General features: G+C 43.2%; 1 protein-coding gene across 2 annotated transcripts in view; it reads right to left on the bottom strand.

Moving 5' to 3' along the window:
- The window catches only part of NUP205 (nucleoporin 205), a 93,073-nt gene extending 80,525 nt beyond the window's left edge, over positions 1-12,548 (bottom strand). The window contains exons 1-5 of one of the 2 annotated variants that reach the window (XM_008053038.1): positions 12,511-12,542; positions 7,694-7,836; positions 3,809-3,980; positions 1,344-1,488; positions 443-602 (exon numbers count right to left, since the gene is read on the bottom strand). In XM_008053038.1, coding sequence (XP_008051229.1) covers positions 443-602; positions 1,344-1,488; positions 3,809-3,980; positions 7,694-7,836; positions 12,511-12,538 — 648 coding nt within the window. In that variant the 5' untranslated portion in view covers positions 12,539-12,542. Of the gene's footprint in view, positions 1-442; positions 603-1,343; positions 1,489-3,808; positions 3,981-7,693; positions 7,837-12,510 lie in introns of both variants that reach the window. The other variant, XM_021709962.1, reaches the window with a different exon arrangement.
- Positions 12,549-12,866: the final 318 nt, after the last annotated feature.

Consider the following 12,866-nt stretch of genomic DNA (forward strand, 5'->3'; position numbering starts at 1 on the left):
TTAAGTGACTACAGCTCACAATTTATTGTATATTGTATTTTCAAATAGCTAGAAGAGCAAATTTTGAATGTTCCCAACACAAAGAAATAATAAGTGTTTGAGGTGATGGCAATGCTAATTATCCTGATTTGATCATTGCACATTGTATATACGTATTGAAATATCACTCTGCACTGCACCACTGTACCCTTTAAATATGTACAATTATTATGGGTCAATGAAAAATAATACAAATAATTAGTAAAGTGGCACTTAGGCATGATGTCAGTTACATAATTCTTCCTAAAAAAATAAAAACTCAATACAATAAAAAGCATAACCAAAAAAATGCATTGCTATTTTCCTATCTCTATATCCGAAGAACAGACTGTCTATTGATGTCTCTGCCTCTTGAAATTTGATACAGACAACTTAAGAATTCTGTATTTCACTGAACCCTTGCCTCTTTGCGATGTTTTTCACTGCCCAAACCTCTCTCTCGCTGTAGTTTCTCAAACTCATTATTCACATCAATGTGCGACACCAAAGTAAGGACTTTATAAGTCAATCCTTGTTCCATCAGCTCATTTGTAAAGTGTGTTGTTATGGAAGCCAGCTCTGGACTGTAATGAAAAGAAATAATAAATGAAGCTACAAAAAACAATATTGCTTATACTTCTTGCAATAACAGATAACAGCAAATGCTCTTTTGACAATAATGTCACATTACTGAAATTATCAGGGCAAACTATAACCTCCTATCCTTTCTAGATCATCAAACTTCTAACCAGAAACAATTGAATTATTTTTATTTGTAAACAAAATATAGCACATTTAAACTGTTGCATCATTCTTAGCGGACTAAGGAAATATACTGCTCAAGTCACATATTTTACTTAAATTATATACACTAAAGGGAATTTTTTTGTTGTTGAGAAAGCGAGATTTATTGGGAGGACAGAGAGGGAGGGGACATGAAGGGATTGCCCCGGAAATTTTTATTTATTTATTTATTTTTCAGTTGGAATCTCAGTCTGTCGCCCAGGCTGGCATGCAGTTGCATACTCACAGTCACTGCAGTCTCGACCTGCTGGGCTCAGGTGATCCTTACGCCTCAGCTTTTCAGACAGCTGGGACTACAGGTGCATACTACCACATCCGGTTAATTTTTTGATTTATTGTAGAGACAAGCTCTTGCCAAGTTGCCCAGGCTGGTCTCAAACCTCTGGGCTCAGGCAATCCGTTCACTTCCATCTCCCAAAGTGCTAAGGGATTACAGGCATGAGCCACAGAGCCTGGTCCTAAAATTGTAATTCCTTAAGTAATTTCAAATTAACCTCTGAAATTCCAAGAAGCAAACAGACCTCAGTTCTAAGGTCCATGTCTTTCCTTGTCTAGATTGTATCAAGGCTTTCAGGGAATTTGCAATGCACCGCTTTCCATCCCAGTACAAAAGGACAGCTACTAATCCTCTGGTAAGGCCAGGAAAATGTGGCTGTTGGTGCTCTCCTAGGAAAGAAAGTGGAGAAATAACGTAGTAAATAAACACGTGTTTAGGATGTGACAAAAATCACGATACCGATGTTCAGGTCAAAGAATCACAGAAGCTTAAGGTTTAAGGAGCCACAGGGTTCTCTATTTCAAAAGTCCACCTGCTGTTTTATCTCTTGCACAATATACACAAGGGGCCATCCAATCTATGCTGGAATACCAGCAGTAACATGAATTTACCATTGTCCAAATTCTCAATTTCACCTTCCTCTGTGATTTCCATATATTGGGTGAGAATCTTCTGGTCTCACTGTTGTCCACTGAATCTAATTTTATTCAATAATCATTTATTCACTCTCACATGGAATCTTTCAAAAATTTGGAAGCTTCTTCCCTCAAAAACTTCTCTGAAAATAACCTTTTTTTAACATTTCAAATTAACTCCCCCTTTTAATTGTTCTCCTTTGAATGTGTTTCACTTTTGGTTTTTTTACAGTAATTTTTTTTTATAGTTTTCTTCTCCCCTTACCCCAATCACTCCTCTCCACTCCACCCTCTTCAGTTTAGTTCCCCAAATTTATCACCTTGTTTCAATTCCTGCACAGGCAACGTCTACCTGGATACCCTACATCCTTCTGAATACACAACTATTCCTCCTGATATATGCTTACTCATTTTGCAGTATCTACCTTAAACTTCCCACTCTTTGTGAAGACAATGAAGATCAATTTAATCCCCTTCTCTTGAGACCATTTCTAAATCTTGCACAACCTTGCATTAATGCACTTAATTATGTCAATATTATTTTTCTGACATTTTTCTCAATTAATAGACAATGAGCTTCATTACAACTGTTGAAGTTTTATTCATCTCTATATTGCTAGAATAATCTTACCACAGTGTTTGGCACATGGTAGGTACAGAATAAACGTTTGTCAAATGACAGTCTGAGATAAACTCAAAACTCACGCACGTCTCCTTACCGTCTCCTCTACCAAATTTAATCGCCTTCCTTATTCTTGATGTTATACATCTTTTAATGCAGTCTTAGGCCAAAAAAGAACTTTGGCAGCCATGTGGTATCTTTAGACATACTAAACTTCTGTTCAACTAAAACACCCATATTTTCTTCACATGGCTCTGTTATGCTTAAAATGAACTCCTTATTTTATGGAAATTTCTATCCTTTCTCTGTACAGCAGCCAGAGAAATAATTTCAAAATTATTCTGGGCTATGTAATGTTTCTGCTTGAAGTCCTCATCAACAACTTTCCATTGCAATTGGAATAAAATCCAAGTAACTTTCATGGCCTGCAAAATAAAACATGATCTGATTTCTGCTGTATCCACATTTTCCTCGGCACTCCAGGCAATCCTGTCTCTCCAGCCACAATGGTCTTTTTACCCTCAAACATTTCTTCCTCCCCACCTCAGGCACCTGCTTCTTGTTCTGCCCAAAATAGCCTTCCCTAACATGTCTGGTTGGCACCTTCTCATCATTTGGGTCTTGGGTCAAATGCCTCCATCTCAGTGAGGCCTTCTCTAGGTACCCCATTAGCCCCATCTCTCTATATTCCATTGCTTTATTTTCTATAAAATCCAACTATTTTATTTTCTCCCTAGTACTCAGTATTACTAAAATTATCTTATTTTTGATCTATTAATTCATTATCTGAATCATTCTCTCAAAAAGAAACTCCAAAAAAGCAATGACTGTACCTTACTATTCACTATATGGCAATGCTGTGTGCTATAAAACTTCTGAGATGCAACCAATTATTCTTTGTTAGTAAATAAGCATGTAAAAACATATCTGAAAACAGTTCAATTACTTCTAACAACTCTAGTTACTAAGTTGAAGCCTTTCCTTTAATTAAAGATAAACAAAAGAAATACTCTGAATATAGTTTTGTCAAACTATATGGTTAAAAATTATTATGGAATCTGGCTGAGCATGGTAGCTCACGCTTATAATCCCAGCATTTTGGAAGGCCGAGGTGAGAGGATTGCCTAAGCCCATCGGTTCAAGACCAGACAACTTGGCAAGACCTCATCTCTACAATAAATCCAAAAATTAGCCAGGTGTGATCGTGTGTGCCTGTAGTTCCAGCTACTTGGAAGGGTAAGGCAGAAGGATTGCCTGACCCCAGCAGGTCAAGGCTGTGGTGGCTGTGAGCAGCGTGCCACTACACTCCAGCCTAGGCAACAGAATGAGACTCCAACCCCCCCGCAAAAGAAATTATTATGGGATCTAAACAACATACTATTTTAAACCACGAGTGAATAATTTTAGAATTCTGCACTACTTTATCATAGTTTCAGTTAAACGTCAACCTACCAGCAAGAAGAAGCTCAACAGCTGCCAACTCTCCAATATCAAAGAGGTCACTGAGAATAAAAGCTTCTTTGATGAGTTGCTCAGGAAGAAGTCGGGTTCCCTGTTGACCCTGAATGGCGACTCCCTCTGTACTAGCTTTCTGAACCTTCTCATGCTGTTGAACATTTTTTGGCTACAAAGATAAAATTATCATCACTATGAAAATAGCACATTGGAGACAACATCTCAAAGTGTCACTTACAGAAATTTATTCACGATAACGCAGCCTGCTAACACGACTAACAAGTATTTCTAATCATATCACCTAGAATCAGATCATCTATTACCTCATCTAGAATATGAAGTAACAGTTTGTATTACCCTCAACTTTTTATCCCAAAACAACCTTCTTTTTTTTTTTTTGAGTCAGTCTCACTCTGTCACACAGGTTGGAGTGCAGTGGTATGCTCATGGCCACTGCAGCCTCAACCTGTTGGGCTCAGGCGATCCTTCCACTTCAGCCTTCCAAGTAAATGGAACTACAGGCATTCGCAAGCATGCCCAGCTGATTTTATTTATTGTAGCCATGTTGCCCAGACTGGTCTCAAAACTGTGGGCTCAGGCAATCCTCTTGTCTCCATCTCCCAAAGTGCTGGGATTACAGGCATGAGCCACCTCACCTGGCTCAAAACTACCTTCTCAGTAACTGTTTCTGCTAAATGCTGAACTACAAAATTTGAAGAAAACACACAAAATAGTAGTATACTATTTTTCAAGTTTCTGAGAAACTTTTTCAATTACATATTTAATTTTAAAAAAGGTCTTCAAATGCTGGTCTTGAACCTGTGGGCTCAGGTAATACTCTTGCCTCAGTCTCCCAAAGTGCTGGGATTACAGGCTTGAGCCATTGCGCCTGGCCTTGGTTCAATTATTTAACAAATAACATACAGTATAGAGCCACCTCACAGATCAGTGAATCCAGCTTCTCTATGACAGATAGGAAAACTGACATCCAGGTAAGTTAGGTAACTTGTCTGTGATTATACAACTCTCTAGTGGTAGATCTAAGACTGGAACTCAGCTGACCTGGCTCCCAGGTTAGTTCTCTTTCTACTAAAGAAAACTAAAAAACCTAAGGCTGAAAAAGCAAAAAGCCATTTCTTGTAACACAATCCCGTAAATACATGGTGTTGCTGTAAATCTTGTTGTATACGAGGGGGAACCCTTCCCCAAGAACAAAATTTATATAAAATTATGTATTTGCTGGGCACGGTGGCTCATGCCTATAATCCCGGACGAGGTGAGAGGATTGCCTGAGCCCACAGTTTCGAGGCCATCCTGCACAACTTGGTGAGACCTCATCTCTATAATAAATCAAATAATTAGCTGGGCATGGTGGTGCGTCACTGTAGTTCCAGCTACTTGGAAGGTTGCGGCAGAAGGATCACCTGAGCCCAGCAGGTTGAGGCTGTGGTGGCTCTGAGTGTGCCACTGCACTCCAGCCTGGGTGACAGAGTGAGACTCTGACTCAAAATAAAAATAAAAAAAATAAAGTAAATGAAACTGTGTATTTATTCTTAAATGCTTAAATTTCAGTCACCTTCAATGTACTCTCCATTTGATGCAATACACCTATCGAGGTACCTTTTCCACTGCATAAAATGTTTTTGAACTCATCAATTCTGATGTCTTTTAGTGCTTCTGTCGCTTTTTGTTTCACCTCTTCCACATCAGCAAAACATTTCCCTTTGAGGGCTTTTTTCATCCAGGGAAACAAACCAAAAAATAAAAGTCACTCAGGGTGAGACTGGGCGAACAGGAAGGGTAGGGCACAGGAGTCATGCTGTGTTTGGTCAAAACTGCTGAACACTCAGGGTGATGTCAGCAGGTGTGCTTGTAACTCACCCATGATGAAACGGGCAAACGGGCTGAATCTCCAAAAAACTTCACTTAAGTTGAATGCAGCCTCACACAATAATGTTGCCAGTGGGTTCCTAGAACACTTACCTACTAGGGAAGCCTGCACTACAAGGGGCTTACCGTCCAAAAAAATAATTCTGTTTTTTTTTTGGTCCCTCCTCATATAAACATGCCAGACAACAAGAAAAAGAGTTTCCAAATTTGAATCTCTTCCACATAAGTACTCTGTTCCTGTTGCCAAGAATTTAAAGACTCAGTAATTAATGATATACAAGTTAGTTTTGCTATCACAATTTACATAACATTTAGGATGCTAAAGTGTACCTGGAAATAAAAAAAATCATCTTAACAGCTTAGCTTTATTAATAACTACAAGTGGCCAGGTGAGGTGGCTCATGCCTGTAAAACCAGCACTTTGGGAGGCCGAGGTGAGAGGACTGCCTGAGTCCACAAGTTCTATATCAGCCTGGGCAACTTGGTGAGACCTCATCTCTACAACAGATCAGGAAAAATTAAGGCCAGGTGTAGTGGTTCATGCCTATAATCCCAGCACTTTGGGAGGCCAAAGTGAAAGGATCGCCTGAGCCCTTGGGCTTGAGACCAGCTTGGGCAACTTGGCGAGACCTCATCTCTACAACAAATCAAAAAATTAGCCAGGCATGGTGACGTGTCTGTAGTTCCAGCTATTTAGGAGGCTTAGGCAGAAGGATCGCTTGAACCCAGCAGGTAGAGGCTGCAGTGGCCAGTAGTATGCCACTGCCCTACAGCCTGGGTGACAGTGAGACTTCAACTCAAAAAAAAAAAAAAAATTTAACCGGGAGTGATTTCCCTGTAGTTCTACCCACTTGAAAGGCTGAGGTGGAAGATCACCTGAGCTTAGCAGGTGAGCATGCCACTGCACACAAGCCTGGGCAACAGAGTGAGACTCTGACTCAAAATAAAACACAACAGACCAGGTTCGGTGGCTCAGATTGTAATCCCAGCACTTTGGGAGACTGAGGCGAGTAGATTACCTGAGACTGCAGCTTTGAGATCAGCCCAGGCAACTTGGTGAGACCTCGTCTCTACAATAAATCAAAAATTAGCCAGGTGTGGTAGCATGTGCCTATAGTTCTGGCTACTTGAAAGGCTGAGGCGGAAGGATCTCCTGAGCCCAGCAGGCCGAGGCTGTGGTGGCCGGGAGTGTGCCACTGCACTAAAGCCTGGGCAACAGAATGAGACTTCAACTAAAAACAAACAAACAAAAAAAACACTACAGGTCAGTAATTTCTGGAATATACTAAATTTCCGAAATCTAGTCTTCAAATATACATATATACATATGTATTTTTTTTTTTTTTTTAGTCGAAGTCTCACCATCACCCAGGCTAGAGTGCAGTGGCCACCGCAGCCTCGACCTGCTGGGTTGAGGTGATCCTTCCGCCTCAGCCTTCCAAGTAGCTGGAACCACAGGTGCATGCTATCACGACTGGCTAATTTTTTTATTTATTGTAGAAATGATGTCCCACCATGTTACCTAGGCTGGTCTTAAACCCTTGGGCTCAGGCAATCATCTCACCCCCATCTGTCAAAGTACTTAGATTACAGGTGTGAGCCACCATGTCTGGTTAGTAACATATTTTGTTTATGTGCATTAAGACTTTACTTGCTGGTCAAACACCATGGCTCCCTCCTATAATCCCAGCACTTTGGGAGGCTGAGACAGGAGGATTGTCTGAGTTCAGAGTTTGAGATCAGCCTAGACAACATAGTGAGACCTCATCTCTACAAAAAAAAAAAAAAAATCAGCTGGGAATGGTGGTGCAAAGATCACTTGAGCCCAAGAGGTCAAGGCTGTGGAAAGCCATGACTGCGCTCCAGCCTGGATGACAGAGTGAAATCCTGACTCAAAACAAACAGAAAAACAACAAAAAAAAGTGTACTTGCTTGCTCAATCCTTAAAAAACGAAAACAAAAATCCAAGAAGCATAAAAAAAAATTTCCTACCGGATTTCTGAACAATGAGATGAAGTCAGGTTTGTGTTTCTTCAAAATCATATCAAGAAGATGAACAGCTTCAGGTTGTCTTCTCCAAAGAGCATTTCCCACTGTTTGCCAAATGTCTTTGTAAGGACCCCACAGACTAGCAGCTTAAAGAAAAAAGAAATAAAACCAGTGTCAAATAAAACATACATCTAACAAATAACATAAGGTTATGATCTACACATTTTAGTAATATTCATGATTATTCTTTAACATAAGTTATAAATACAGGCCAGGCCCAGTGGCACTTTGGGAGGTCAAGCATGAGGACTGCCTGAGTCCGGAGGTTCAAGACCAGCCTGGCCAACTTGGCGAGATGTCGTCTCTACAAAAAAGAAAAAAAGAAAAAAAAAAGTAGCCGGGCATGGTAGCGTGCATCCGTAGTTCCAGCTACTTGGAAGGCTGAGGTGGAAAGACTGCCTGAGCCTAGTAAGCGAGGCTGAAGTGACTGTGAGTATGCCACTACACTCTAGCCTGGGTAATAGGGTGAGACTCCAACTCCAAAAAAAAAAAAAAAAGTTATATATACAATTCAAACTTTAATATAAAAGCATAGCTTAGCTGGGCACTGTAGCTCACACTTGTAATCCCAAGACTTTGGGAGGTAGAGGCAAGAGATTGCCTGAGCCTAGGGTTCGAGACCAGCCTGGGCAACAAGATGAGACTTCGTCTCTATAATAAATCAAAAAATTAGCCAGGTGTGGTGGTACGAGCCTATATTTTCAGCTATATGGAAGGTTGAGGTGAAGGATCACCTGTGAATATGCACTGTACTCCAGCCTGGGTGACAGAGTGAGACTCCTACTACTCAAAAAAACCAAACAAACAAAGTCCCCCAAAAAACAGTTTATTAAAATTCTCAAGCAACAGTATAAACATCAATTTATCTCACTTACTATAAAATGTATCCTGACTTTAAATTGGAATATCAGTAGCCAGGCATGGTGGCGCTTGCCTGTAGCTCCAGCTACTTGGAAGATTGAGGCAGAAGGATCCCCTGAGCCCAGCAGGTTGAGGCTGCAGTGGTTGTGAGTGTGCCACTGCACTCCAGCCTGGGAGACAGAGACCCCAACTCAAAACAAAACAAAAACAAAAAAACCAATAAATTGGATTATCAGACCAAATGCAATGGCTCATTCCTGTAATCCCAGGATTTTGGGAGGCAGAGGCGGGAGTATCACTTAAGTCCAGAGTTTAAGACAAGCCTGGGCAACATAGTAAAACCTAATCTCTACAAAAAAAAATAAAATAAATTGGAATATCAGCTGACCCTAATTTTACCGCTTAATTAAATGTATGTCTTGGATCAGGAAATAACCTCTTTAAACGTTGGTTTGCTTATCTAAAAAACAGGAACTTCAGGTGCTTCAAAGGGTTGAGTTTTTTAATGAGATAAGATGGGTACAATGCACGATACAGTACCTGCACTCATTAAATATAAGTGCCCTTCCTTCCCTCCGTCATCCAAATGAAAAGCAGAAAAAAATACTCAGATTTTATAAAAGCTAGAAGGTAAAAACATTTACTTTTCTTTCTTTTTTTCTGAGTTGGAGTTTCACTCCTTTGTCTAGGCTGGAGAGTGCAGTGGTATGCATGCTCACGGCCACCCCAGCGTCAACCTCCTGGGCTCCAGCGATCCTTCTGCCTCAGCCTTCTGAGTAGCCGGAACTACAGACGTACGCTACCATGCCCGGCTATTTTTTATTTTATTGTAGAGACGAGGTCTCGCCAAATTGCCTGGGCTGGTCTCGAACCCGCAGGCTCAGATAATCCACTTGCCTTGGCCTCTCAAAGTGCTGGGATTACAGGCTGAGCCACCAAGCCCAGCCAACATTTACTTTTGACTAGGACACTAGCTATAAAAAAACAGCATAGAAATATGAGATACTAGATGCGCTGTGGCTCATGCCTGTAATCTCAGCACTTTGGGAGGCAGAGGTGAGAGGACTGCCTGAGCCCACAGGTTTGGGACGCCTGGGCAACTCGTCAAGACCTCGTCTCTGCAATAAATCAAAAAAGTAGCTGGCATGGTGGCACACACCTGTAGTTCCAGCTACTTGGAAGACTGAGGTGGAAGGATCATCTGAGCCCAGCGGGCCGATGCTCCAGTGGCCGTGAACGTGCCAATGCACTCCAGCCTCAGCAAGAGTAAGATTTTGACTCGAAAAAAAAAAGAAGACATATGAGAAACTTTTGTAAACATGTATAAAAAGGATCACATTTAAATGTATAAATATAATTTATAACAACAATAGGTAACTTACTGAACTTTTGCTATGTGCTAATTAGCAGGGTACTAAGCTTTATACATATATTATATCATATGATACCCTGAGAGGTCACATATTTCTGTATAAACATGGAAACTGAGGAAGAAAGGTCAAACCACTCATTACAAGTCACACTTGATAAGCAGAACTTGAACCCTGGCAGTCTGGGCATCTTTGTACATAATATCTGGAAAGTAAAAATGTTTAAAATGAATGTAGGTATTTCAGAAATACCTGGCAAATAGTCTGGTTAGTGAAGAAAGTAAGGTTAGTCATGGTAGCTCATTCCTGAAATTCCAGCACTCTTACCAGCTGACTTGGGAGGACTGCTCCAGTCCAGGAATTCAAGACCAGACTGGGCAATACAAGACTTTGTCTCTACAAAAAAATTAGCCAGGCACGGTGGCACACACCTGTAGTCCCAGCTTCTTGAGAGGCTGCGGTGGAAGGATCGCCTGAGCCCAGGTCATTGAGGCTGTAGTGAGCAGTGATCATACCCCGACTTAAAAAAAAAAAAGCCAGTTGGACTCAATGACTCAGTCTGTAATTCTACCACTTTGGGAGGCCTAGGCGAGTGGATTGCCTGAGCCTGTGAGTTCAAGATGAGCTCTGGCAACTTGGCAAGATCTCATCTTTACAATAAATCAAAAATTAGCAGGGTATAGTAGCGCGTGCCTGTAGTTCTGGCTACTTGTAATGCTGAGGCGGAAGAACTGCCTGAGCCCAGGTCCACACCGGGGTGGCCGTGAGCATGCCATTGCAATCCAGCCTGGGCAACAGGAGTGAGACAGACACAGACACACAGACACACACACACACAGCAACAGGAGTGAGACAGACACAGACACACACAGACACACAGACACACACACACACACACACAAGCCAGGTGTGGTGGCCCATACCTGTGGTTCCAGCTACTTGAAAGGCTGAGGCAGAAGGATCATCTGAGCCCAACAGGTTGGGACTTTAATGGCCGTGAGCATGCCACTGCACTCCAGCCTGGGTGACAGAGTGAGATTCTCACGCCAAAAAAAAAAATCACATGTAGATATATTCATTTAAACTCGGTCAAATTGATTTACCTAAAAATATTTATGCTCCACAAGTAAACAATATGTATCATAGGAGTAAGACAAACAATACTCATCTTTAAAAAGCTCAAAATCACTCAGGCATGGTGGCTCATGCCTGTAATCCCAGTACTTTGGAGGATGGGAACGAGAGGATTACCTGAGCCCAGGGATTCAAGATCAGCCTGGGCAACTTGGCGAGACCTCGTCTCTGTAGTAAATAATAAGCAGGGTGTGGTGGCATGTGTCTGTAACTCCATCTACTTGGAAAACTGAGAAGGAAGGATGCCTGAGCCCAGCAGGCCAAGGCTGCGATGGACTGTGACTGTGCCACTGCTCTCCAGCCTGGGAGAGTGAGACTCTGACCCACATAAATAAATAAAATGACCATTGCGTTCCTCATAGGTTTGATTTACTAAACACAGTTTATTGAATCTAATGACCATAGCGTTATCCTAGGTTTGTTTCACTAAACAGTTTTATACAACTTTTCAAGAATATCAGTCCTGTGGAAAGTATTAAGAGAACCAGTACCAAAAAAAAAAAGACCCCATACAAACAGAAAATGAGGAAATATACCCAGGAAAGAGCACTCCCGAGTGAGATTCTCCACAAGCATTTGCCAACAAATACTCTCTTAATTTTGCCAGCGAAGATAAGGGCATCTGAATGGAAGCATTAAAATCCTTAGCAGAAAATTACTTTTCAGGACCGCCTCGCCCCGGGCAGGACTTCTGGCATCCTTGCCCCGCCTACACTGCGCCAGTCAAAATGCACCCATTCTTTCAAACACTCCCTGGGTGAGTTGAGACCAAAGAGGACCCACTCCAAATCTCTGAATCCCCCTTGTCCCTTCTAGATTCCACCACAGCCCGAAAACCCACTGCTCCAAAGGTCAAAGAGCATCCAGGGCCAGGCCACACCCACAGAGCTGAAGACATCTGCGGAGCCCGCGCCACCGTCTTCCCCGCCACCTACCAGTCGGCGGGCTTCCTAGGCGGGGTCCAGCTCCTTACCAGCGCTACCCCACCCCGGGAAGAAGCTCAAGGCCTCTCTGAGGGCGCATGTTCTGCCTCCGCGCATGGCTGGAAGCTCCGATGTCCTCTGGCCTCATGGCGGGAGACCTGAGGATCCTCCAGCGACACGCGGACGGCAGGTGCGCGGGGGTGCTAAGGGCGCGGGCAAGCTCGTTTCTGGTGACGGAGGCCACACATCCAATCCCGGCTGGCCGAAACTCGCCGCCTCGAACCTCACAACAACGCGAGGGCGTCCGGCTTCCACTCAGACTGGTGAGAGCGGTCCTCCGAGCCAGCGCTCGAGAAAGGCAGGCGCCGCTGCGAGTGTTGCCTGGACTCCGGGGAGCCTCATAGCGCTGGCCTCTCCCGAAAGACGGGTCTCCGCTCTGCCCCCACCGTTCTCTCCATGTGGCCACACTCACCCGAGTTTACCGCCAGCGGCGTCGCCATCTTGGAGGCGTCCTCCGAGGACTCCCGGAGCGAGGCCCCGGGGGAAGCTGCCCTACGCGAAGCCTGAGCAAAAGACACCAAGGCGTCCCCGCCGAAAGCGCGCTCGGTCGCTCCAGGCATTCAGAAGACTGCAAAACCTCTTCTGAGTCCCAGGCACCAATTTTCCCCGGGATCATTCCCGTTCAAACAAGGCGAGGGCTAGAAGCGCGCTCGCGCGCAGTGCACCTTGGCAAGGCGCGCGCGATTGGAAAGGCGCGCTCACACACAGTGAATACTGGGAGGGCGCGTTCGTCACGCAGTGCACCCTGGAACCCGTAGTTTCCCCCCA

This window comes from Carlito syrichta, unplaced genomic scaffold (genome assembly GCF_000164805.1).
Source record: "Carlito syrichta isolate Samal-C Ts95f unplaced genomic scaffold, Tarsius_syrichta-2.0.1 Scaffold287784, whole genome shotgun sequence".
Classification (NCBI taxonomy): domain Eukaryota; kingdom Metazoa; phylum Chordata; class Mammalia; order Primates; family Tarsiidae; genus Carlito; species Carlito syrichta.